The following is a 22,500-nucleotide window of genomic DNA, read 5'->3' as shown; positions in this document are numbered from 1 at the left end:
CATTCTAGGTTAGCTAGAAATGACCGCCGAGAGTAAATTTGGCACAGTTAGAAATTATTGAGTCTATCAAAGTAGAACTCCCCCACGCTTTCGTCCATTCAGTTATGACGGAGAAGGGGGTGGGGGAGCAGGGAGGAGGGGGGGGGGTCTGTAAAGGCGAACCCCCATCGTCTTACAATAGCTTGACTAAACTCGCGGAAAGGAGGTAAAATCCAGCTCTGGAGGGTCGAATGTGACTAGCCACAAATGGCAACAGACTAGCCCAGAATGACCTCAGGGATAAATGCAAGCAGAGGGGTAGTATGTGGCAGTAACACCGGTATGCTCTGTCAGACCAAAGGCAAGTTCAGTTCTCCTGACCTGAATCAAACTCTCAAAACAACGGTTCTGAATAGCTAGCCTGCATTGACAAACGTCGCCTCTTGTGACAGAGAAAATAAAGGTGGAACTGCATTTCTTAGTGAATTGGTGGGTCGGATGGTTGTTTAGTGGGTTTGCAAAAAAATCTGCATACTGTTTGATTATATGAGAAAGGCAAGGTAAGGCAAGGGTTGGGGAGTTACTTATTTTTGTAGCTGGATAGTCGGTTGGTTGGTTAGTTGGCAAACAGTTGTAACTTATATTTTTACGTTTCGCGTATCTCTCAATCTGCATGAAGAAAAAATGTGTGTATCTACATTCTCTTCTTTCTTACTCACCCCTCTCTCTCTTTCTCTTTCTAGCGGTCATGTGTGTGTGTGTGTGTGTGTGTGTGTGTGTGTGTGTGTGTGTGTGTTGTTGTTGTTGTTGTTGTTGTTGTTGTTGTTGTTGTTGCTGCTGCTTGAGGAGACTACTACACATCTCCTACAAGGAGCACAAAACCAATGACTATGTGCGGAACCTGGTCAGCAACCTTGTTGGGCCCCAAGAACCACTGCTGGCGACTGTCAAACGACGGAAGATGGCATGGTTTGGTCACGTCATACGACATAATACCCTCTCCAAAACCATCCTGCAAGGGACTGTAGAGGGAGGGCGCAGACGGGGGCGGCAGAGAAAGAGCTGGTCCGACAACGTCAAGGAATGGACCAAAATGATGATGCCAGATCTCCTCACGACAGCTGCCAACAGAACGGCGTGGCGAGCTATGACATCTTCCTCATGTCCCCCCAACGACCCCAGCGGTCGAGGGAATGAGAGTGAGAGAGTTGTTGCTGCTGCTGCTGCTTCTGCTGTTGCTGTTGTTGTTGTTGTTGCTGCTGGTGCTGCTGCTGCTTCTGCTGTTGCTGTTGTTGTTGTTGTTGCTGCTGGTGCTGGTGCTGTAAGGACATGTGGGGTGCGGTTGACTGAAATTATATCACTTGTTTCAGAAAATCCGTCAGGATAATGTTAGAAAACATTGAGGTAAAAGTAGTCTATTGATAAATACACATGTCATGCCACAGTTATGATAATTTTACATGTTTAACGAAAAATAAATGTAAATCAAGTTTACTTAAGCTTGATGCGTCAAAATGGACACTCATAAGCACACATCTGTCTGTCGTTCTTTTCTTTTTTTCCAGTCGTGCTACAAAGAGAGTGCATCCAGGAAGAGGAAGCGCCGCCATGTTGGTCCTGCTAACGTCACTAGCAGCCTTGATGACGTGTACCACAGCGGGCTCCAGCAAGAAAGGAGTGGCCTTCTCCAGTTACAACTATCATTGCGACGATCTGAACGTCCTCAACAACATCGTGTGGTGGTTGGTACATGTTGGTAATTTGGTGGTTGGTACATGTTGGTAATTTCCGATTTTTTTTTTTCGGTAAAAGGTTCAGGGTCCCACAAACTTTAACGGCGCTCGGGGCAGTGAATTCACGTCCACCTTGTCTAGAGTTCGGATTAGGAAGGCGGGGCCTAGTGTTCTCCTTCCGCCGTTTTAACATTCCCCAAACGAAGTCAGGTGGGATTCATTCACACGTGGGAGGAGTGAGGAAGATTGGAGTAAAGTGCTATTCCAAAGGACAAATTACCTTTTTTCTTCCCTCAAGGCCAGACGCTGATGTTCAGGCATCTGCTTAGCAGATAATATGGTGTAGGGAATATGAATTTGTCCGAACACAGTGACTCCTTCTTGAATAACTGAACTGAAATGAACTGAACATTACCACGTCGAAACCGATCCTCGAGCCCAAATGACTGGCGAACACTGCATCAGAAGTCCAACATCAAGCAGATTCTGCCACGGTGCCTCATTTACTATTTTTACAATCCCAAGTTCAGATACCAGTCTTAACCCTTTCACAGCCAGAAAATTCAGAGCACAAATTTCCCTTGTGTTATAAATAGTAAATATGATGTCCAAGTACAGATGGGGATTCCCCCTGTGATGGGTAGAAAATATGACGTATCCTACCACCGATTATTTATTTTTGTTATTTTATTTTATTTTATTTTATTTTATTTTAAATTTTTCCCCTTTTTCTCAAGGCCTGACTAAGCGCGTTGGGTTACGCTGCTGGTCAGGCATCTGCTTGGCAGATGTGGTGTAGTGTATATGGATTTGACAGAACGCAGTGACGCCTCCTTGAGCTACTGATACTGATACTTATACTAACACCTAACATTAAGAGCAGTAGGTTCATGGATAACAGACCCATGATCTGGCCACCCTTCAGTGACATGGATCCTCTAGGTAGCTGCTGCATAAATGCGAGTTTGGCAGTGAAAGGGTTAAAGGCGATTCTCTTGTACTGAGGAAGCGATATCAACATTTGTAGACCTTATAACCAATTCTCAGTGGGTTTAAAAAAAAAAAATTAATTCCTATTTTGCGAGCCATTATGCTTAATTTCGAAGCGGATTCAGTCGCTGCACTTGTGTGCGGCCATCTTGCCAGGTCCAAACCATCGTCTGCAATAACACGTTCACTCAGTTTGTGCCGGTCAGAGAGTCGCTGTTATCCCGTTTTTCGCCCCTTCAACCACAGGAATGTATTAAAAAGAAAAGAAAAAAAGATGGCCGGTTGAGTCGACAAGAGTCGGTTCGTGCTAAAGATATGGGTTATTTGGCTTCGTTTCTCAGCCTAATTCTTGATCAGAGGGTAGGTTACACACCACGTGTCCTTTCTCGCGTGCATTGGAAACAGCACGATAATTGTGGTTTGGATATGTCCCATAATTTAGGATACAAGATAACAGCGAACTACTCAGAAACTGCACATGTGTGAGAGAGAGGGATAAACAAATTCCGGTAATCAGAATGGGGGTGGAGATGTGGGTAGTGGAGATACAGGGATGTTGGTATTGCGAAGACAGACGGAAGGAAGTCACAGCCAATGGGGATGATCTTTTTGCTCTGTCTGACTATTGGTTTCTGGTAAATTGCGGAATTGATATGTGAGTGACTGGCGCAATATAGAGCCGAGTGGTTAAAGCGTTGGACTTTCATTCTGAGGGTCCCGGGTTCGAATCTCGGCAACGGCGCCTGGTGGGTAAAGGGTGGAGATTTTTCCGATCTCCCGGGTCAAAATACGTGCAGACCTGTTAGTGTGTATACGCAAACAAAAGATCAAATACGCACGTTAAAGATCCCGTGATCCATGTCAGCGTTCGGTGGGTTATGGAAACAAGAACATACCCAGCATGCACACCCGTGAAAGCGGAGAATGGCTGCCTGTGTGGCGGAGTAAAAAATGGTCATACACGTAAAAGCCCACTCGTGTGCATAGGAGTGAACGTGGGAGTTGCAGCCCACGAACGGAGAAGAAGAAGATCTGTGAGTGGCATTGTGCATGTATGTACATGGTGTAATAAAATGTATGTTTTGTATGCTTTGAATTTGATTCAATGTTTGTGTTTATTTCTTGAAAGAAAAAAAGTAGGCAGAGGTTGGGTCTCGAAGTCGCGTTCTTGGTCCTGATTTTTTTTTTCTATGTTTTATTTTTGCATTGACGACAGGCATTTTGGAAAATTGAGTTCACACATAATGTAAAAAGGTAAAAAAAATATATATATTGTTGACGATATTCACCTCCTCTTCTTCTTCCTCTTTCTCCTCCACCTCCCCCTTCTCCTCCTCCTCTATCTTCTCCTTCTTTCTCCTCCACCTCCCCCTTCTCCTCCTCCTCTTTCTTCTCCTTCTTTCTCCTCCACCTCCCCCTTCTCCTCCTCCTCTTTCTTCTCCTTCTTCTTCTTCCTCCTCCTACCTCCCCCCTCCTCCTCCTCCTTGTCTTCCTCTCCCAGGTACGACTGGAACCAGACCCCGTACTACCACCACAAGGTGGGCAACTGCAGCGGGCCCATGAACCAGCGACACCGGGTACCCATGGTGTGGGGGTGGCGCCACGGGGTGGACTACCCGCTCTGGTTCCACAACGACACGTCCCGCTACGTGCTGGGCTTCAACGAGCCCAACCACCGCGGCCAGAGCAACCTTACCCCTCAGGAGGCGGCTGAGGCCTGGAAGGTAGGGTTTGCGAGGTGCTGCCACAATCAGAAAATCTCTGTATCTATAGACAATAAAGTAGTGTGTATTCGTGTGTATTCGTGTTCATGGGTGGAGTGTATGTGAGTTAGGTGTTGGGGGGGCGGGGGAGGGGGGGTGGGGTGGATGGATGGGTGGCAGGTCGAATTTGGGTTCCACTCCCGCAAGATATCTCCGCTCTTCCTCTGTTACCTTTTGAAACTTCCTCGTGTCAATACAAGAACCTATGGTGAACGTTCTTTCTTCTTTGCTGCTCCTCACATCTGGAACAACCTTACCTTCCTCATCATATCCGTGCATCTGATTCTATTTCTGCTTTTCTCTCATCACTAAAAACTATCTTTTAATACTCTCAGCTTCCTTGTTCTCCAACACCACCCATGTCAGCTCCCTTTGGATGTATGTAGAGTGGGAGGGGTAGAGTGTGAGTGGGGAGGAGGAGTGGGGGTGGGGGGGTTAAGAAAGAGTGGTCATGAATGTTTTATGTAACTTGCAATATTTTTCTTTCATGTAAAGCGCCCTGAGCTCTTAGAGAGAAAGGGCGCTATATAAATGTACATTATCATCATCATCATCATCATCATCATCATCATCATTATTAGTAGTAGTAGTAGTAGTAGTAGCAGTAGTAGTAGTATCATTATTATTAGTATCATTATTATAAGAGGGCACCACCTCAGAATCATGGTTTGAATGTGCGTGCTGTCTGGGCAAATCAGTGGGTGGGGGTGTCGAATTTGTGTTTTGATGTTAGGTGGAGGCTGGAGGGGTTATGAAGTTAGGGAGTGTTTGGGGTAGGGATGCGAGAGTGATAGGGATGGTGGATGGAAGGATGACCGGGTGGAAGGGGTTTGTGGGTGTAATACAGGAGGGATGGGGTGTGTTGGGGTGGGGTACAGAAGGTGCGCTTCAGTTGGGATGGAACGGTCAGTGGGTGCGGTGTGCGGTGGGGGGATGGAGGGGGGTGTAGTGGTGGGGGATGGGAGGAGGGTGGGAGAAGAGTTGGTGAGTTTGTTGGGTGGGGAAGGAGAAATGATGATGGCTTGATTTGGGTGGACAGGGAAGGGTTGGCAAGAAGTGAGAGGGAACAGGGTGTGTAGGGTAGGTGGAGGAGTGATTGGGGGGAGGAGGGTTGGTGTGGGGAGAGAAGGGTTTGTGGAGGTGTTGGGTGGGGTGTAGGAGTGATTGGGGGGGTTGGTAGGGGAGGTAAGCGTTTATTTGTTTGGGGAACTGGGGGTGGTGGAGTGATTGGGTGTTTAAGGGTACAGTGTTACAAATCAAGTTGCTATTTGTTCATTACTTTCAGTTTATATTCAACCTATTCTTTTTTTTAAGATAACCTTTTGGCAGTCTTTGTCATGGGCACATCAGAATATGGACTGAGAGATTGCTTGTTGCGAGCGATGAGCTTTTTTTTTTTTTTATTGCACGAGTAGTTTCCAGTTGGGTTAGTAATGATGTATTGTACTAGACTGGTGCGGTGGCCGAATGGTTACAGAGCTGGATGCTAGCCCGAGTTTCCTGAGTTCTATCCTCGGTTTCCGTGCCCCCAGTGGGTTAAGGGTGGAGTTTTCTTGGTCTCACAGGTCAGCATTATCTATGCGCAGACCTGCTAGCGCCTGAACGCCCTCCGTGTGTACATCTATGTGGAAGATCAAATACGCTCGTTAAAGATCATCTAATTCGTGCGGTCGGTGGGTTATGGTAATAGGAACATACCCAGCATGCACACCATCGAAAATGGGAGTGTGGCTGTCTACTGGTCGGGGTAGGGGCATACAGACACAAGTGAACATGGAGATGCAGCCCACGAACGCAGAAGTAGAAGTAGTGTAATGTGGTGTGGTGTGGTGTGTGGTGTGGTGTGGTGTGGTGTGGTGTGTGGTGTGGTGTGGTGTGGTATGGCGTGGTGTGGTGTGGTGTGGTGTGTGGTGTGTGGTGTGGTGTGGTGTGTGGTGTGGTGTGGTGTCATGTAGTGTACTGACAGTGTGACGATGTTTCACAACTTCGTCGCCAGAAACACACGATATTTTCAACATCTTAAACTTGGATTTGAATTTGACGTGAACTTAGCAAGACGTAGGTGAACTGGTCTCTCTCTCTCTCTCTCTCTCTCTCTCTCTCTCTCTCTCTCTCTCTCTCTCTCTCTCTCTCTCTCTCTCTCTCTCTCTCTTTAACGTTTGTTTTAATCAACCTTTTCACAGTATTGGGGGTTCTCTTCCACTTGTGTTTAGCTAAGACCTGACGGGTATTCAGCCATGCAATGACGCCCTTCGCGGTCCGCCAGGCTATAACCAACACGATGTAATGTCCACAGGTAGTGCAGGCCCGTGCAGATCGTCAGAAGCAGCTGCTGGTCAGTCCCTCAGCCATCAAGTGTACGAGCGGTTCCAGTAACTGCATGATGTCTGGCGTGCAGTGGTTTACGGTGAGTGAGTGACCGTGACAACATGGCGTGTTGTTGTGTTGTGGTACAAGCCAGCTGCCTTGGAGAACATCAGCAGGTCAGGAATCATACTCTGAAGCCACAGACCTGAATGCAAGGCGCGGGAAGGAAGGGAAAAGAAAAGTGGAAGTTGATACACACAGCCAGCAAGAACATACAACAAATTACGTTAGAGGTATTCTCTCTCTGTCTCTGTATTTCTCTGCATGTCTCTCTGTCTGTCTGTCTGTCTGTCTCTCTTTAAACACACAGAGAGAGGGTGTGTTTGTTATCATTATTATCTTTATTATTAGTAGTAGTAGTAGTTGTAGTAGTAGTAGTAGTATCCGGTCTGCCCATGAATAGAGATTCAGATTCAGAGAGAGAAAGAGAGAGAGAGAGAGAGAGAGAGAGAGAGAGAGAGAGAGAGAGAATGTTCAATGTGTATTTCAATTTTCTGCCCCCATCCCCTACTCCATACTCCTCACTCTACCTCACTTTAACCTCAAAAAACAAAACAAAACAAACATACAAACAAACAAACAAACAAAAACCAAACAAACCCACCACCTCCCCTCTCCAAATATACCACCCAGAAAAATTAACCCCCGAAAAAATAACCCATCCCACCCCCCCGGTCCCCGCAGGAATTTTTCCACGCCTGCTCGGGATGCCGCGTTGACCACGTGGCCACGCACTACTACACGTGCGAGGTGGGGCGCGTGCTGGACTACCTTGAAGAGCTCCACCAGCGGTTCCAGAGGCCCGTGTGGCTGACCGAGGTGGCCTGCCCCACGCACAGCTACAGCCAGGCGCTGATCTTCATGCAGGAGCTGCTGCCTCGGCTGGAGAACACGCCCTACGTCTACAGGTAGGCTGTCTTGGTGGTGGTGGTGGTGGTGGTGGTGAGGTATCAGTATCAGTAACTCAAGGAGGCGTCACTGCATTCGGACAAATCCATATACGCTACACCACATCTGCTGAGCAGATGCCTGACCATCAGCGTAAACCCAACGCGCTTTGGTGATGATGGTCCTCTTGCTGTTGTTTGTTGTTAGTTGTTGTTGTTGATGATGATGATGATGATGATGACGATGATGATGATGATGACGATGATGATGATGGTGATGCTCTTGTTGTTGGTCTTCTTCTTCTTCTTCCTTCTCCTCCTGCTTCTTCTTCTTCTTCTACTACTACTTCCTCCTCCTCTTCCGTCCTCTTCTTCTTCGTCTGAAAATCCTGTTGTCTCCGACCAAAGGGGCAACACCACAGGTATATTAGAAGTTAAGTCAAGTCAAGCTAAGTCAACTCAGTTCTTTATGTATCAGTTCAGTCTAAGTTTCGAGGAGGTGTCAAAGCGCGCGAACTGATTCATGTACGACGCTACACTTCATCTACAAGTAAACGAAACTAAATGAATAAAAGAAGCCAGTTTAGTTTCTTTCTTTTTCAATTTCAAGGAGGTAACTAAGCCTTCGGACCGACCCACTTACGAAACTTACAGAGGTGTAGGGAGTGAGAGAGAGAGATAGAGAGAGAGAGTGTGTGTACCAGGCTTCTCTTCCACTCACTATAACCTTGATTGAAACCATCATGTATGTGTATTATATGTTGCATGACCTTGCTTATGTTCGATCATGCCAGTGGGAAGAAGACAGATTAAAAAGATAAGAGAAAAGGGGAAAAAAAGAATATGAAAAAGGATAGAAAGAAAACTGAACAGAAAGGAGAAAAATGATGACAGAAGGAAAAATAGGAAGAAAAAAAGAAAGAAGAAAAAGAGACAAGAGAGAGAGAGAGAGAGAGAGAGAGAGAGAGAGAGAGAGAGAGAGAGAGAGAGAGAGAGAGAGAGAGAGAGCGCGTTCCAATGATGCTGAAATTGTCCTGTTCATTTGCAGTACTTTTACGCATCGTCTGATTTCTCCTTAAAAAAACAAAACAACAAACACAAACAAAAGAACAGAACAGTTGTCGGATCTACGCATAAACCAACCCAACACGCTGGTCAGGGTTTGAAACAAGAACGTGCTGTTAACACTGTAGTTCAACAGTGTGATATTTATGTACAACATGTACAAAAGTTTTTTTTACGGACGAATGACTGCAACTGTAGGCATATTACGCAGGTATCATTGCAAACAATGCGAATGTAGTTATGTTTTTTTCCCCACAGCCTTTTATGACCTTCGAGTTTTGCTAGACCTGTAGCTAACATGATTAGACTGGAGAAAAGCCATTTCTGTGCAAGTCGGAGAAAAGCCATTTCTGTGCCATTTCTGTGCAAGTCTGGGAAACAATACTTTTGTAGTGGTATTACTTAGCACCTACTGATACTGTAGTGGACTGGTGGCCTAGTGGTAATGTGTCGGCATAGGAAGCGAAAGAATCAGAGGGTGCGGGATCGAAAAACAGATCCCGTGTGTAGCATGCACCTAGTGCACGTAAAAGAACCCTGGCAAAAACTCGCAGTAAAATTCAATCTGATATACATGTGTGTGTGTGTGTGTGTGTGTGTGTGTGTGTGTGTGTGTGTGTGTGTGTGTGTGTGTGTGTGTGTGTGTGTGTGTGTGTCGGGGAGAGGGGGGAGGGGCGGGGGGCTCGCGCGCGTATATGTGACTTAAGCCTTACTGAATGACACAGAAAATGAATGATAAACACCTCAAGGCAGCTATCAACTGGCTCTAACCGGGTAGGCAGCCTGTTGTGCAAATGACTCCGTGTTTGTGAAGCGCTTAGAGCTTGGTCTCTGATCGAAGATAGGCGCTCTGTAAGTATCCATATCAATCAACCAATCAAATATCTGATGATGTCCTCACCAGATACGCCTGGTACGCCTCCCGAGTACGCGGGGGCGGGGCAGCTACGCACGAGGACAGCTTGATGCATACGCACAGCTCCACCTTCACCACCCTGGGTAGCTACTACCACAACTTCATGTAGTGGTAGCCCTACCTGAGCTGTTCTTAGGCCGTGCTGGTGGTTTTTAGAACTGGCGGGTTTAAATTGAGCACTTTTTGTGTCCACCATTAAACGATTGTAAAGACAGTGAAAATAACTATTCTCTTCTCAACAGGGTTAGCGTCTTGAGCATGCATGAGAACATGGAGACCACCAGAGGACGTAAAACAACTGCTGTATTGCACGTGATATTTTAAAGACTACACATTTACTTTACACACATGCCGTGTTCTTCTCATCAGTTTAACTTACAGTGTGGACCTTTATGTGTGTATACACAGCCCCTGTGCGGTCGACTGGAAAATAAGCAACGTAATTTGATTTGATTTGTGGACGAACAGGGTGGCAAAGAGTGGGGGTGAAGGAGGATACAATAGAAGTGGATCTCAAAGGTTCGTTTTATTCCCCTACCGCACCCCCCCCCCCCCCCCCCCCCCCCCCCCCCAAAAAAAAAAAACCAACAAAAAGCGAAGTTTATGGCCCTTTCTACTATCTTCGAGATGGGAGGGAGAAAGAAAGAAAAAAAAAGCAATCGAATATTGATTGTGTGTGTGTGTGTGTGTGGTTGTGTGTGTGTGTGTGCGTGTGTGTGCGTGCGTGTGTATGTGTGCGTGCGTGTGTGTGTGTTTGTGTGTGTGTGTGTGTGTGTGTGTGTGCGTGCGTGCGTGCGCGCGCGCGCGCGCGCAGTCAGACAGCCACGCAAAGAAAAGCTGTGGAAGTTGTGATAACCCATTTACATACGCATGCATCCGCATGATCACAAGAAAACATACCGCACGCGCAAAGTCTGTCCGTCTGTCACTTTGTCTGTCTGTCTCTGTCTCCATCTGTCTCTTCCGCTCTCTTTCCCTCTCCCAATGTCTTTCACTCTTTTTCTCCCTGCCTCCTGCCTTCTCTCTTTTCTTCTTTCCCACCCCCACTCCCCTGTTTGTTCCCCCCAAATCAATTCAAACACATACAATCGCATATTAGAGGGGGGAAAGAATTAAAATACCGAAAAGACAGATGAAGTAACTCTGAAATACATGTCATTCCAAGAACAAACGCAAAGCAAAAACACATTCAGGAGAATGGTCAGTTCTGTATTGCAGTACACAAGGGACACATCATTTTTTTTTCTTTTTTTAGCAAAACACTCTGACAAAAGGACACACTGAAATGCACGATCTCTTTCTACAACTGCGTGTATGTACTGGATGCGCTTGCTTTGCAATTTTGCACTGTGAAAACGTTCAGAACTGAGCTGATCTGTGGTCATGTTGTAACACGGTTCAGTTCCGCTAATCCAAGCGTGCAGAGATGAACGACACGTTGATCAATCAAAATGAATGATGGAGGGAAGACAGAAAAGAAAGGGGAGGTAGGGTGGGGGGTAGGGACAACTGGATGACAGGAAGAAAGAGAAGGAATAAGCGAAAACTTTTACAAGCATTATGATAACCATGGCTGTCAACATTGTCATCATCAATGATTTATCAGTTCACAAACACGCAGTTCATGTGCCTATTTTGCACTGAATACTTCACTGAATATTGAAGGAGAAAAGCTATGTCGAATACCTGCAGTGTTTATGGAAGAAAAAAAAGTTCGATTACAAAAAAAAAAAAAAAATGATGAGAGTTGTCGCCGGATGATTTGCAACTAACTAGAACGTTTCATATACGAACAGTTCCGTGTGTGCCAGAATGACACGAAAATCTAAGCATTCTTTTGTACAACAATGTAAAAATAGTCAGTGAATCAGAGTAAGCAGAAAAATTGAAATGATTCATGGCAATTTAAACATGAAACCATTAAACCACACAGAAATTTAAACAAGCTTGTAAATACATCTAACTCTTCATCCAATCGAAGTAAAAGGTAAAAGGAAAACTAGGCAACTGATATTATACCTATCCAGCCGAATTTTTTTTAAATCTAAACACATGATGCCAGTCAGTAAAATATTATTACGTACGTACCCACTCAGCACACGTTATGCGGCAACAGGCATTTAAAAAAAATAAGATAACAGAAATAATAATAACCTCGTGAAATAGCCCAGCAGTGTGACGATTGTGAAGAAAACACCCATCACCAAAAGTATCGCATTACATATATATATATACACACACACACACTCGAACACAAAGTCTAGAAACCCATAGAAAAGGTACCGACATGGATAAATACGTATGTTTTTAAAAGAAACAACTGTGCGTATCGTCATTATATACATACATTTCGTGTCCTGCGGCGTCTAGTGCTAAATAACCCTGCCAAAAGCGTAAGAACGTTTCATGGCACCCACCAAGGAAGTGCACATCCAAGACCATCTGTCAAGACAGGAGATCCAGGAGCCAAGAAAACAAAAGCTCCTGTCACCACCTCCGACACCCGGACAACGAAGAAAAAAAACGTCTTTCACAGACAGTGAGTCGTTCCAACAGTAAAATCCAATCATTCAGGAAGCCAGAGATCTTAGACGCCCATTTCAGATACTACGGACTGTCAACTGACGACAAAGACCTGAACACACTCTTGGGAAGCAAGTGCCGAGATAACAAGAGATGCCAGATCGACCATTCACACAGGGCAAAAGAGCGATGCCAGCGTTTACACGGAGAAAGCGAGATGTCTGCGGAAGGAGCTGAGAGATTCGAAACACCTGCTCATGAAGTTAAAGATCCGATACATCCGATTATGAAGTGACAGATTTTGGACACCCACCTATGAAGGAACACACACACACATACACACACACGCGCGCGCGCGCGTGCGCGCGCACGCGCACGCACACGCACGATGAAGGTCTATTGTCGGAAGATAAATCGTTAGAAGCAATTATTGTTCGAACCAGTTAAAAGAACTTTAAACGTAAAAGAAAGAGAGAAATAGAAAATTAGACAGAAAAGTTTATTGGCTCCTACTGCTTTACATCCTGAAGCAATCCAACGATGGAAGAACTTAGAAACAGAACGAATAGGCCTCAACAGTAAATCTGTAATCATTCGATAAAATTCGACAATTCAATGAAGTAACGGAAACTATACGTAAGTATAAAACTGAAATTTTAGTTAAAGAAAATCGATTGACACCGGACACTTAAATCATCAACTATGTATGGGTTTAAAGACGAGGAAATCATTTGGTCAAAACCCCACACGTTCGTTTTGTCTCAGCGTTCAAAACAAGGTGGTGTGGTCAAATTGGAAGTCATAAAAACGTTTTATACACATAGGAAAGATCGATTCACTCCGAAACCTGCCATCAGTTTGGTCTGAGGGGTAGCCATGGGTTACGCACACACACACACACACACACACACACACACACACACACACATCCATAATTTCAAGCACATACAACACATTTTGGGGGGATATATTAATCATAAACTTGGTTTCATAAATGAGAAAAGTCGAAAGTCTCATACACCTTGCCCCGACTGTGTAAAACTGGTTAACGGCATTAATTTGAGAGACAAAATTAGAGTAACACATTTCTAAAATTGTTAATGTCAGAAGGAGAAGCCGTCAGTATGATGAAAGGTGAATTCAAAGAGAGAGAGAGAGAGAGAGAAGAGAGAGAGAGAGAGAGTTCTACCCCTAGCATTTCATTCCCGGAACATGGTTTGTTCAAAAGGGATAGTCGTCGATGAGAAATCAAAAACACAACACCAAACTCGTTTATGTTCCAAAGGAACAAACAAACAACCCCCAGTCATGCTCAAACCGTCATCAAACACATGATTAGCCTTAAAACTATACTACAAATCGTCGGCAGGATTTAAACAATAACATAAAAAGTTAGCCAATTTGGTTCAAAACTGTGATGAACATAATCAACTGGGACTGCGCAAAGCAAAGTGACACACTCCCAACACTTAAACCCAGACTCGTTTTTGTTCACAAAGGAACTGTACCCACAAACTGGACTCAAACTACATAATCAAGAACATCTCTTTGGCTCAACACTATAACAATATAAATCCTCGGGTGGATTTAAAACTATATTACAAAATGAAATATTTGAAAATGAATATCGTTAGTTTAAAACTATGATCAACTGGGGTCCCAATCAAAATAAAAACTCCACTGTCAACACTTAAATCCAGATTTGTTTCTTTTCCAAAGGAACAGGCAACCCGCCTCAAACTGTCATTGCGAACATCATCCGCCTCAAAACTATATACAAATCAGCGACAAACTTATACCTATAATACAAAAAGATCGTCAGGTTGGCTCAGTATCAGTATCAGTATCAGTAGCTCAAGGAGGCGTCACTGCCTTCGGTCAAATCCATATACGCTACACCACATCTGCCAGGCAGATGCCTGACCAGCAGCGTAATCCAACGCGCTTAGTCAGGCCTTGAGAAAAAACAAAACAAAATTTTTAAAATATTATAAAAAAATAAACAAACAAATTAATCAATTAAAAATAATAGATAAATAAATAAAGTATTATAAACATCATCAACTGGGGCTCACGAAAACAAAAACAAAACAAGCGAGTCATCTCAGTCCAGACTCGTTTATGTTCTAAAAGAACTACACCCACAGACCAAGAACATCAGTTTGTTCAGCTCAAAACTACAACACACATCCTCCGTTGATTTGAAGCTATAAACGAAACAATCGTCTTTTGCCTCAAAACCGTGTATCAGGAAGTTCAGTTTCAGGGAAGTGTCGAACCACGCGGACTGTTCCATATGCGCTTTACCTTATCTGCTTTGGTAAAACTGATCGTCGCGTAACCCCAAAGCGCTGGTCAGAGCCTTGAGAACGGACTCAAAACTATCATCATCAGAAGATTCGTAGCTCAGAATCTTATGAAGATCATCGCAACAGGCTCAAAACTATCATCAATATCATCAGTTGTGAGTTCAGACTCTACGATGAAGATAATTAAATTGCAGTTCAAAACTACCTGCACAATTATCTACACACCCACCCATTCCCACACGCCACCCCACCCACCATAAAATAACAACAACAACACACACACAAATATACATACGTACATATATATATATATATATATATATATATATATATATGTATATATATATATAGAGAGAGAGAGAGAGAGAGAGAGACAGAGAGAGAGATCAGAAAAAAACCCATTGTCTTTCCTTCCTCTCAAACTCAAATCGAAGACTCATACACAAACTGGGACAAGTAGCGTGGAGAATCCCAAACCCACCCCACCCCCGAAAAAACAACAAAAAACCCAAAAAAACAACAACAAACAAACATAAAGCAAAACAACAGCAAAATAAGATAAAGGAAATAAAACACGAGAAGAAAAAACAGAAATGACTCAAATTGTAGTTGTAGACTAGTACTCGAACTGGGGACAGGTCGCGAGGAGGACCGCTCCCCCCTCCCCCCACCCCCACCTCAACAAACGAGCAACAACAACCAATCAAAAATACATTAAAAAAAAAAAAAAAAAAGATAAAAAGCTCAGATCTCCTCCTCAGATCCGACTGGACTCGTACTCAAACTGGGAGGAGTAGCCGGGCAGAATGAGGGCCAGGCTGATGGAGGTGGCCAGGATGACGAAGCAGACGAGCAGCATGCGGTCCAGGATGAGCGCCAGCTGCTGCCACTCCTGGCGGACGGTGTCCCTGCGGTCCTGCTCGGCCAGCCTCATCTCGTTCTTCTCGATGGTCTGGTACACCTTCTGCAGCACCTTGAGGAACTGCCGCTCCGTGCTGTCGCTTCCTCCGCCTCCTCCGCCTCCTCCTCCGCCTACTCCTCCAGGAGAAGAGGGGTGGTGCAAGGAGGCGAACTTGCGCGAGAAGCGAGGGGAGAGGCCTCCGTTCTCTGGGAACTTGTCGGCTGTTTCGTAGTGGGCGTAGTATTCGTTCTGGGGCACCGGCTGTGTGAGAGAGATGGTGGAGGGTGGTGATTAGGGGGGTTGTGGAGCTGTTCAAGTATTGACTGGCTGGTGAGAGGTAAGTGGTTGTGGGTGATCAGGGTCGTGAAATTGTTAGATTAATGAGCAGGTCGGTGCGAAATAAAGTGGTGGAGGGTGCTTAGGGTTTGTGAAACTGTTAGATCATTGACCGGCTGGTGAGAGATAAGAGACGGTGTTGGGTGTATAGGGATTTGAACCTGCTAGATTATTGACTGGCCGATGAGAAATATTTGTGGTGGGTGGTGGCTAAAGGTTGTGAAACTGTTAATTATACATTGAGGGGCATTGGCAGTTCCAGACCTTATACGGAAGCGATAGATGTAAGATCTGGCCACTTAATATTTCTCTACACGATAAAAAGCCAATGAAATTCTTAAACGTAAAGATATGTACAATGCTGAGAATTACATGCATTTCAGAAATAGTTTCAGCAGCAGAAGTTCGAACGTATTGGCGAGGTCCCCGGTGCCTCCATGCTTCATTCGCTTTACGTTTGATGTAGTGTCAACAATGAAACAATGACAAGGTCAGAAATATACATAGGTTTAGTTCTAGATATTACATGAAAATGAAAAACGTAAAATTTCGTACCTAACTGAACAATTAGTCAATGTAATTATTCAATTCTACATATTTCTTTTTCAAACATGGTGTTTTCAAATCTGGGAACTTGGGTGAACTGGTGGCCTAGTGTTAGCGCGCCCGCATGGGAAGCCTTAAAATCTTAGCGTATGGTATCGAATCCCACACTTTCCAAAATGTTCTCCCCTTCCAGCAGACCTTGAGTGGTGGTCTGGACGACATTCAGTCGGATGAGACGATAAAGCGAGGTCCCGTGTATAGCAAGCACTTAACGCACGTAAAAGAACCCACAGCAAGAAGTTGTCTATTGCAAATTTTGTAGTAAAATCCACTCTGATATATAATACTCTATCTATCTATCTATGTGTGTCTGTGTTGTGTATATATGTGTGTGTTTGCGCGCGCGCGCGTGTGTGCGTGACCGAAGCCTGACTGAATGACACGGGAAATGAACGATGAGTGCCCAAAAGGCAGCTCCCAGTCGGTCCTGTCCATATAAGGCAGCCTGTTGCGCAAATTAATGACTCCGTGTTTGTAAAGCGCTTGGAGCTCCAGACTAGAATAGGCACAAAATAACTATCCATATTCATTTACTACCTGTACTGTTTTGAAGGATTGTGACTCTCAAAAAAACTAGTAGGCAAGATTAGACTGGCTCTTAGTGCTGCAGCTTCTTCTTCTTCTGCGCTCGTGGACTGCAACTCCCACGTTCACTCGTATGCACACGAGTGGGCTTTTACGTGTATGACCGTTTTTACCCCGCCATGTAGGCAGCCATACTCCGTTTTCGGGGGTGTGCATGCTGGGTATGTTCTTGTTTCCATAACCCACCGAACGCTGACATGGATTACAGGATCTTTAACGTGCGTATTTGATCTTCTGCTTGCGTATACACACGAAGGGGGTTCAGGCACTAGCAGGTCTGCACATATGTTGACCTGAGAGATCGGAAAAATCTCCACCCTTTACCCACCAGGCGCCGTCACCGTGATTCGAACCCAGGACCCTCAGATTGACAGTCCAACGCTTTAACCACTCGGCTATTGCGCCCGTCTTAGTGCTGCAGCAATGGGGTCTAGTTGATCTTTGGGGATCATCCCAACGCCAACTTGTCCTGAAGCCCTCGTGCCTGAGAGAGTGGGTATACAACTCGGGCAAGACACTCTCCAACGTAATTCAGTTCTAGCCCAGATAGTGAGGTCAGCACCTGCCTCCTCTGCTCTTCCCGAGATCATAGTCGGAAACGACTGACCATCACACATCCACCCATCAATAAAAGGGTATACATATCTACCCAGTCTCACTCACCAGCCCCTTCTTGGGGTGGGGTTCCTCGCCGCCCCCGACGTCCAGATGGATGAAGAGGACCTTGGCGAAGAAGCCAAAGAAGATCTTCTTGATGATGGAAGGGATCTCGTGACCCCGGCCCCCCTTGTGGTGGATGTTGAGGGTGAACACGGTCATGGCCGTGGCGAACGAGACGATGGCTATGGTGATTCCGTAGTACAGACCTGTTGGGGTGTAGAAAAAAAAGTGATGGCAGTTTTTGTATTGAGCCTATGGGGCTGCATCACATGATGGCTATGGTAATAGTGATTATAACAACAACAACAACGATAATAATACTAATAATAGTGCTAATAATAATGATGATGATGATGATGATGATGATAACAATAATGATAATGAAAATAAGAACAATAACAATAGCAACAACAACAACAATAATGATAATAATAATAATAATAATAATAATGATAATAATAATAATAATAATAATAATAATAATAATAATAATAATCAACGCTCAAACTTATATCACAGATTGACATAAGCTTCAGTTGGGCAAACAGGAAAATGGGAGCTGTACGATCAATGGTTTCTCCATTGCAATGGGAATCACCCCACCGCCGACTGTCCTAAAACCCTCTTGGCCGAGAGAGTGGAGATGTAACTTGGGGAAAGACACTCTCCACTATAATCAAATTCTAGCCCAGATAAACGGGACAGCAGTTGTCTCCTCTGCCTCTCTAATACACACACAACGTCATCGCCCCCCACCCCCACCCCAGCCCCCACCATACACACTCACACACAGACGCACACAAGCACCTTCCGCAAACCAACCCATCCCAACCTAACCCAACTCAAGCATAAACCCATCCTAAACCTCTATCCAAATCTAAACCAATTTCAACCCCCAAAAACAACCCTTACCCAACCCTAATCCCAACCCCTACCCAACCCTAACCCCAAACCCTAACCCAACACAACACAACCCAACCCAACACAACACAACTCATCCCGACCCAGACTTTAATCCAATTTCTTGGGAACGCTGAAGAAGAAGAAGAGGAATCCACTCCCTAACCAATCCCAAACCAAAATCCAGCAACAAACTCACAGACTCACCAATCAGAGGCAGATCATCAGAGGTGGGCGGCATGGTGTCCGCCACGATCATGAGGAAGACGGTCATGGACAGCAGCGTGGTGATGCCCATGGAGATCTTCTCCCCGGAGTCGCAGGGCATATAGAAGCCCAGGAGGGCCACCAGGGTGATGAGCAGACAAGGGCCCACCATGTTGAACACGTAGAACAAAGGTCGCCGCTGAATGAGGATGTGGTTGTGGATGAAGATGTACGGCTCCGGGCAGCAGGAGAACACTACCTCCTGAAGACCGAAACATGAGATGACCTGACAACCTTGCAGAATGAACAAGAAAACCCATCAGAAGAGACCCAAGTTTGGATACACAATCGTGAAATATTGAACTGGTCTACTGTGCGACGCTCCAATGACTCTTCAAAGAGTTAAAGGGATAAGTTGTTTTTTTTCGGGTGGGTAGAGGGCTTGGGGTTTTGGGTGGGTGTGATAGGGGTGTGGGGGTGGTAGGCAGAGAGAAAGGATAGGGCGAGCATGGTAGGGGTTCTTGAAAGGGGGGGTGGGGGGGTGTTGGGAGAGGATAGGTGTGGAGGGTTGGTGGGAGTAAGAAGAAGAATGTGTTGTTGAAAACTTTACAATAGATTCACTGTGAGGTGAAGTTGTGTTTAGTGTGTGTAGGTGAGTGGGTGGATGTGTGGTTTGGTATGGTGTGTTGTTGGTGTGTGTGTGTGTGTGTGTGTGTGTGTGTGTGTGTGTGTGTGTGTGTGTGTGTGTGTGTGTGTGTGTGTGTGTGTTTGTGTGTGTGTGTGTTTTCACGAAGAGTGTGTGGTTTAAAAAACAAAAACAAACAACTTTTAATAAATATTATGCTCTGTGCTCTGCCTGTGTCTTTCTGTCACTGTTTGCTTGTCAGTCTGTCTGTCTGTCTGTCTGTCTGTCTCTCTCTCTCTCTCTCTCTCTCTGTGTCTGTCTGTCTTTCTGTCTTCCCCCATCTCCCTCAATCTTATTAATAACCAACAACTCTGCTCTGAATCACTGTGCAGAAGTTGATGATATAATAACTCACGGCATCTTTTCTTTCATTTCCCCCATCTTTTTTTCGAGAGCCAAATATACAACAACGACAACAGCAATAAATCAGCACTGTGGACTTACTCTGTTACCTTCAGTAAATCAAACCTGTTTATTCTTTCTGTGAGTCTGCGCCTGGCTGGCATGGAAAATTGTGTTTGGGAATAATGTCAAAGAAACACCACAGGCTATGGGATAGCAATAGATAGATACATAGAGACATACATACATAGAGATAGAGAGCCTGAGCGTGGCTGGCATAGGAAATTCGGGATGAGCGGCGTTTTGAAACAGTGTCAAAGAAACAGCGCAGGCTATAGGACAGCAATAGATAGATAGATAGATAGATAGCCTGTGTGGCAGGCATGAGAAATTCGGAATGAGCAGCATTTGGGGAAAATTCTCAAAGAAATACCACATGCTATGGTATAGCAACAGATAGATAGATAGATTGAGCCACTCCCCATCCCTTTCCTCCACTCTCCTGCAAATACTCCAGCAGGTGCTAATTCAGAGTGGCCACATATCCAATCCCCAACCCACCTCTCTCTCCTGCAAATACTCCAGCAGGTGTTAACCCAGAGTGACTACGCCCCCCCCTCCACCCGCCCCCAAAACACCCAACCCACCTCTCTCTCCTGTAGATACTCCAGCAGGTGCTAACCCAGAGTGACTACGCCCCCCCACCCCCATCCCAATTCTCTTTCTCTCCTGCAAATACTCCAGCAGGTGTTAACCCAGAGTGACTACGCCTCCAAAACACCCAACCCACCTCTCTTTCTCTCCTGTAGATACTCCAGCAGGTGTTAACCCAGAGTGACTACGCCCCCCCACCCCCCAACACCCAACCCACCTCTCTCTCCTGCAAATACTCCAGCAGGTGTTAACCCAGGGTGACTACGCCTCCAAATCACCCAACACCCAACCCACCTCTCTTTCTCTCCTGCAAATACTCCAGCAGGTGTTAACCCAGGGTGACTACGCCTCCAAATCACCCAACACCCAACCCACCTCTCTTTCTCTCCTGCAAATACTCCAGCAGGTGTTAACCCAGGGTGACTACGCCTCCAAATCACCCAACACCCAACCCACCTCTCTTTCTCTCCTGTAGATACTCCAGCAGGTGCTAACCCAGAGTGACTACGCCCCCCCCCCCCCAACACCCAACCCACCTCTCTCTCCTGCAAATACTCCAGCAGGTGTTAACCCAGGGTGACTACGCCTCCAAATCACCCAACACCCAACCCACCTCTCTTTCTCTCCTGTAGATACTCCAGCAGGTGCTAACCCAGAGTGACTACGCCCCCCAACACCCAACCCACCTCTCTCTCCTGCAAATACTCCAGCAGGTGCCACTCGGTGCTGTTCATGTAGTTGGTGGTGTCGCCGATGCGGTCGCCTTGGATCAGAAGGTTAAGCGCATACGCGTCGTAGGTCCAGGAGGAGAAGTCCAGGCTGCAGTTCTGCGTGTCGAAGGGGAAGTACTTGACGTCGATGGCGCACGAGGACTTGAAAATGACCATGGACAGCCACGTCACGTTGCCCTCTGACGACACGATGACGTTGGTGCTGACCGACTCTGACGTAATGTGAGCGCTGCAGAGAGAGAGAGAGAGAGAGAGAGAGAGAGAGAGAGAGAGAAAGGCTGATTGGTGGACTGATTGATGTAACCATCGTTATTTATTTTTTTCTCTATTCAAGATAAGGAGTGCTTATCAAAAAAAACAAAAACAAACAAACAGGCGGTACATGAAAAGGATGTGAAAACATGAATTTTCAACCAACAGAAAGTGGCAAAAACGACAAAAACAACAACATTAAAAGAGCAAAAGCAATCATCAAAGTGCTCTCTCTCTCTCTCTCTCTCTCTCTCTCTCTCTCTCTCTCTCTGTGTGTGTGTGTGTGTGTGTGTGTGTGTGTGTGTGTGTGTGTGTGTGTGTTTACCAAAGTATACACTATGAGTACTATAACTGTGGGCCCTAGCAAAAATCGCCGAATCAGAAAAAAGTTTATCATCACCCTCAGGAAAGCTTTGTATTTCGAAAGGTGAGGTTTACGATTCCTATTGAACAATGAATTGAGTTTTAGAACATTTGAACACTTGCAGACATTTTTTTTTGTCTGATATTACCTCAGTAATTGAAAAATAAACATATTCAAAGATATGATTATACACATCTCCAAGTTCTCCAGAGTTACACGTTAAACAAATTATTTCTTTATGTGGAATACCTTGTTCCCTTCCTCTTTGAAGAGGCAGTGATTTAACTTTCGAAAATATACAAATGTGACAGCAGGTAATACCTCGTGTTCGATTAACATGTTTTTGTTTGTTTGTTTTTGGGTTGTTGGGTTGTTGTTTTTTCTATTTTTTTCGTTTTAGATTTGGCGTTCTGTGCAATGTACCATCTAGACTGTTTACTGGGAAGAGGAGAGGAGTATAGTAACGGTTTATTTTCTTCTCCTTCTCATGTATTTATTGTCTATTCACCACAAAATGATTTAAACACGTACGCAGTTATTCATTTCAGTACCCAGATACACACTTACACAGTGTACGTGGGAAAGGGGTAGGGGTATTGAAAAAAACAGTGGAGTGATGGATAATTAGGTTGAAGGGCCATCAGTCATACATTTACTAAAATAAATTACAGTTAGTGGGGTTATCAGTATGAACAGATGACAACAAAGCCAGTACTAAATGCACGCACGCACGCACACATCCACA

General features: G+C 45.1%; 2 protein-coding genes across 3 annotated transcripts in view; one reads left to right on the top strand and one right to left on the bottom strand.

Moving 5' to 3' along the window:
- Positions 1 to 10,225, top strand: part of LOC143294033 (uncharacterized) — a 14,025-nt gene extending 3,800 nt beyond the window's left edge. The window contains exons 1-6 of one of the 2 annotated variants that reach the window (XM_076605433.1): positions 385 to 442; positions 1,545 to 1,721; positions 4,204 to 4,426; positions 6,762 to 6,872; positions 7,517 to 7,740; positions 9,689 to 10,225. In XM_076605433.1, coding sequence (XP_076461548.1) covers positions 1,588 to 1,721; positions 4,204 to 4,426; positions 6,762 to 6,872; positions 7,517 to 7,740; positions 9,689 to 9,809 — 813 coding nt within the window. In that variant the 5' untranslated portion in view covers positions 385 to 442; positions 1,545 to 1,587 and the 3' untranslated portion in view covers positions 9,810 to 10,225. Of the gene's footprint in view, positions 1 to 384; positions 443 to 1,544; positions 1,722 to 4,203; positions 4,427 to 6,761; positions 6,873 to 7,516; positions 7,741 to 9,688 lie in introns of those variants that run through there. The other variant, XM_076605432.1, reaches the window with a different exon arrangement.
- Positions 10,226 to 15,268: 5,043 nt separating this feature from the next.
- LOC143294032 (neuronal acetylcholine receptor subunit alpha-10-like) overlaps positions 15,269 to 22,500 on the bottom strand; it is a 131,446-nt gene continuing 124,214 nt past the window's right edge. The window contains exons 6-9 of the mRNA XM_076605431.1: positions 21,095 to 21,368; positions 18,728 to 18,989; positions 17,624 to 17,826; positions 15,269 to 15,694 (exon numbers count right to left, since the gene is read on the bottom strand). Coding sequence (XP_076461546.1) covers positions 15,290 to 15,694; positions 17,624 to 17,826; positions 18,728 to 18,989; positions 21,095 to 21,368 — 1,144 coding nt within the window. The 3' untranslated portion in view covers positions 15,269 to 15,289. The remainder of the gene's footprint in view (positions 15,695 to 17,623; positions 17,827 to 18,727; positions 18,990 to 21,094; positions 21,369 to 22,500) is intronic.

The sequence above is a fragment of the Babylonia areolata genome, chromosome 19, assembly GCF_041734735.1.
Source record: "Babylonia areolata isolate BAREFJ2019XMU chromosome 19, ASM4173473v1, whole genome shotgun sequence".
Taxonomy (NCBI): Eukaryota; Metazoa; Mollusca; class Gastropoda; order Neogastropoda; family Buccinidae; genus Babylonia; species Babylonia areolata.
The sequence above is the reverse complement of the archived record's forward strand: the minus strand, read 5'-3'. Positions and strand labels throughout refer to the sequence as shown.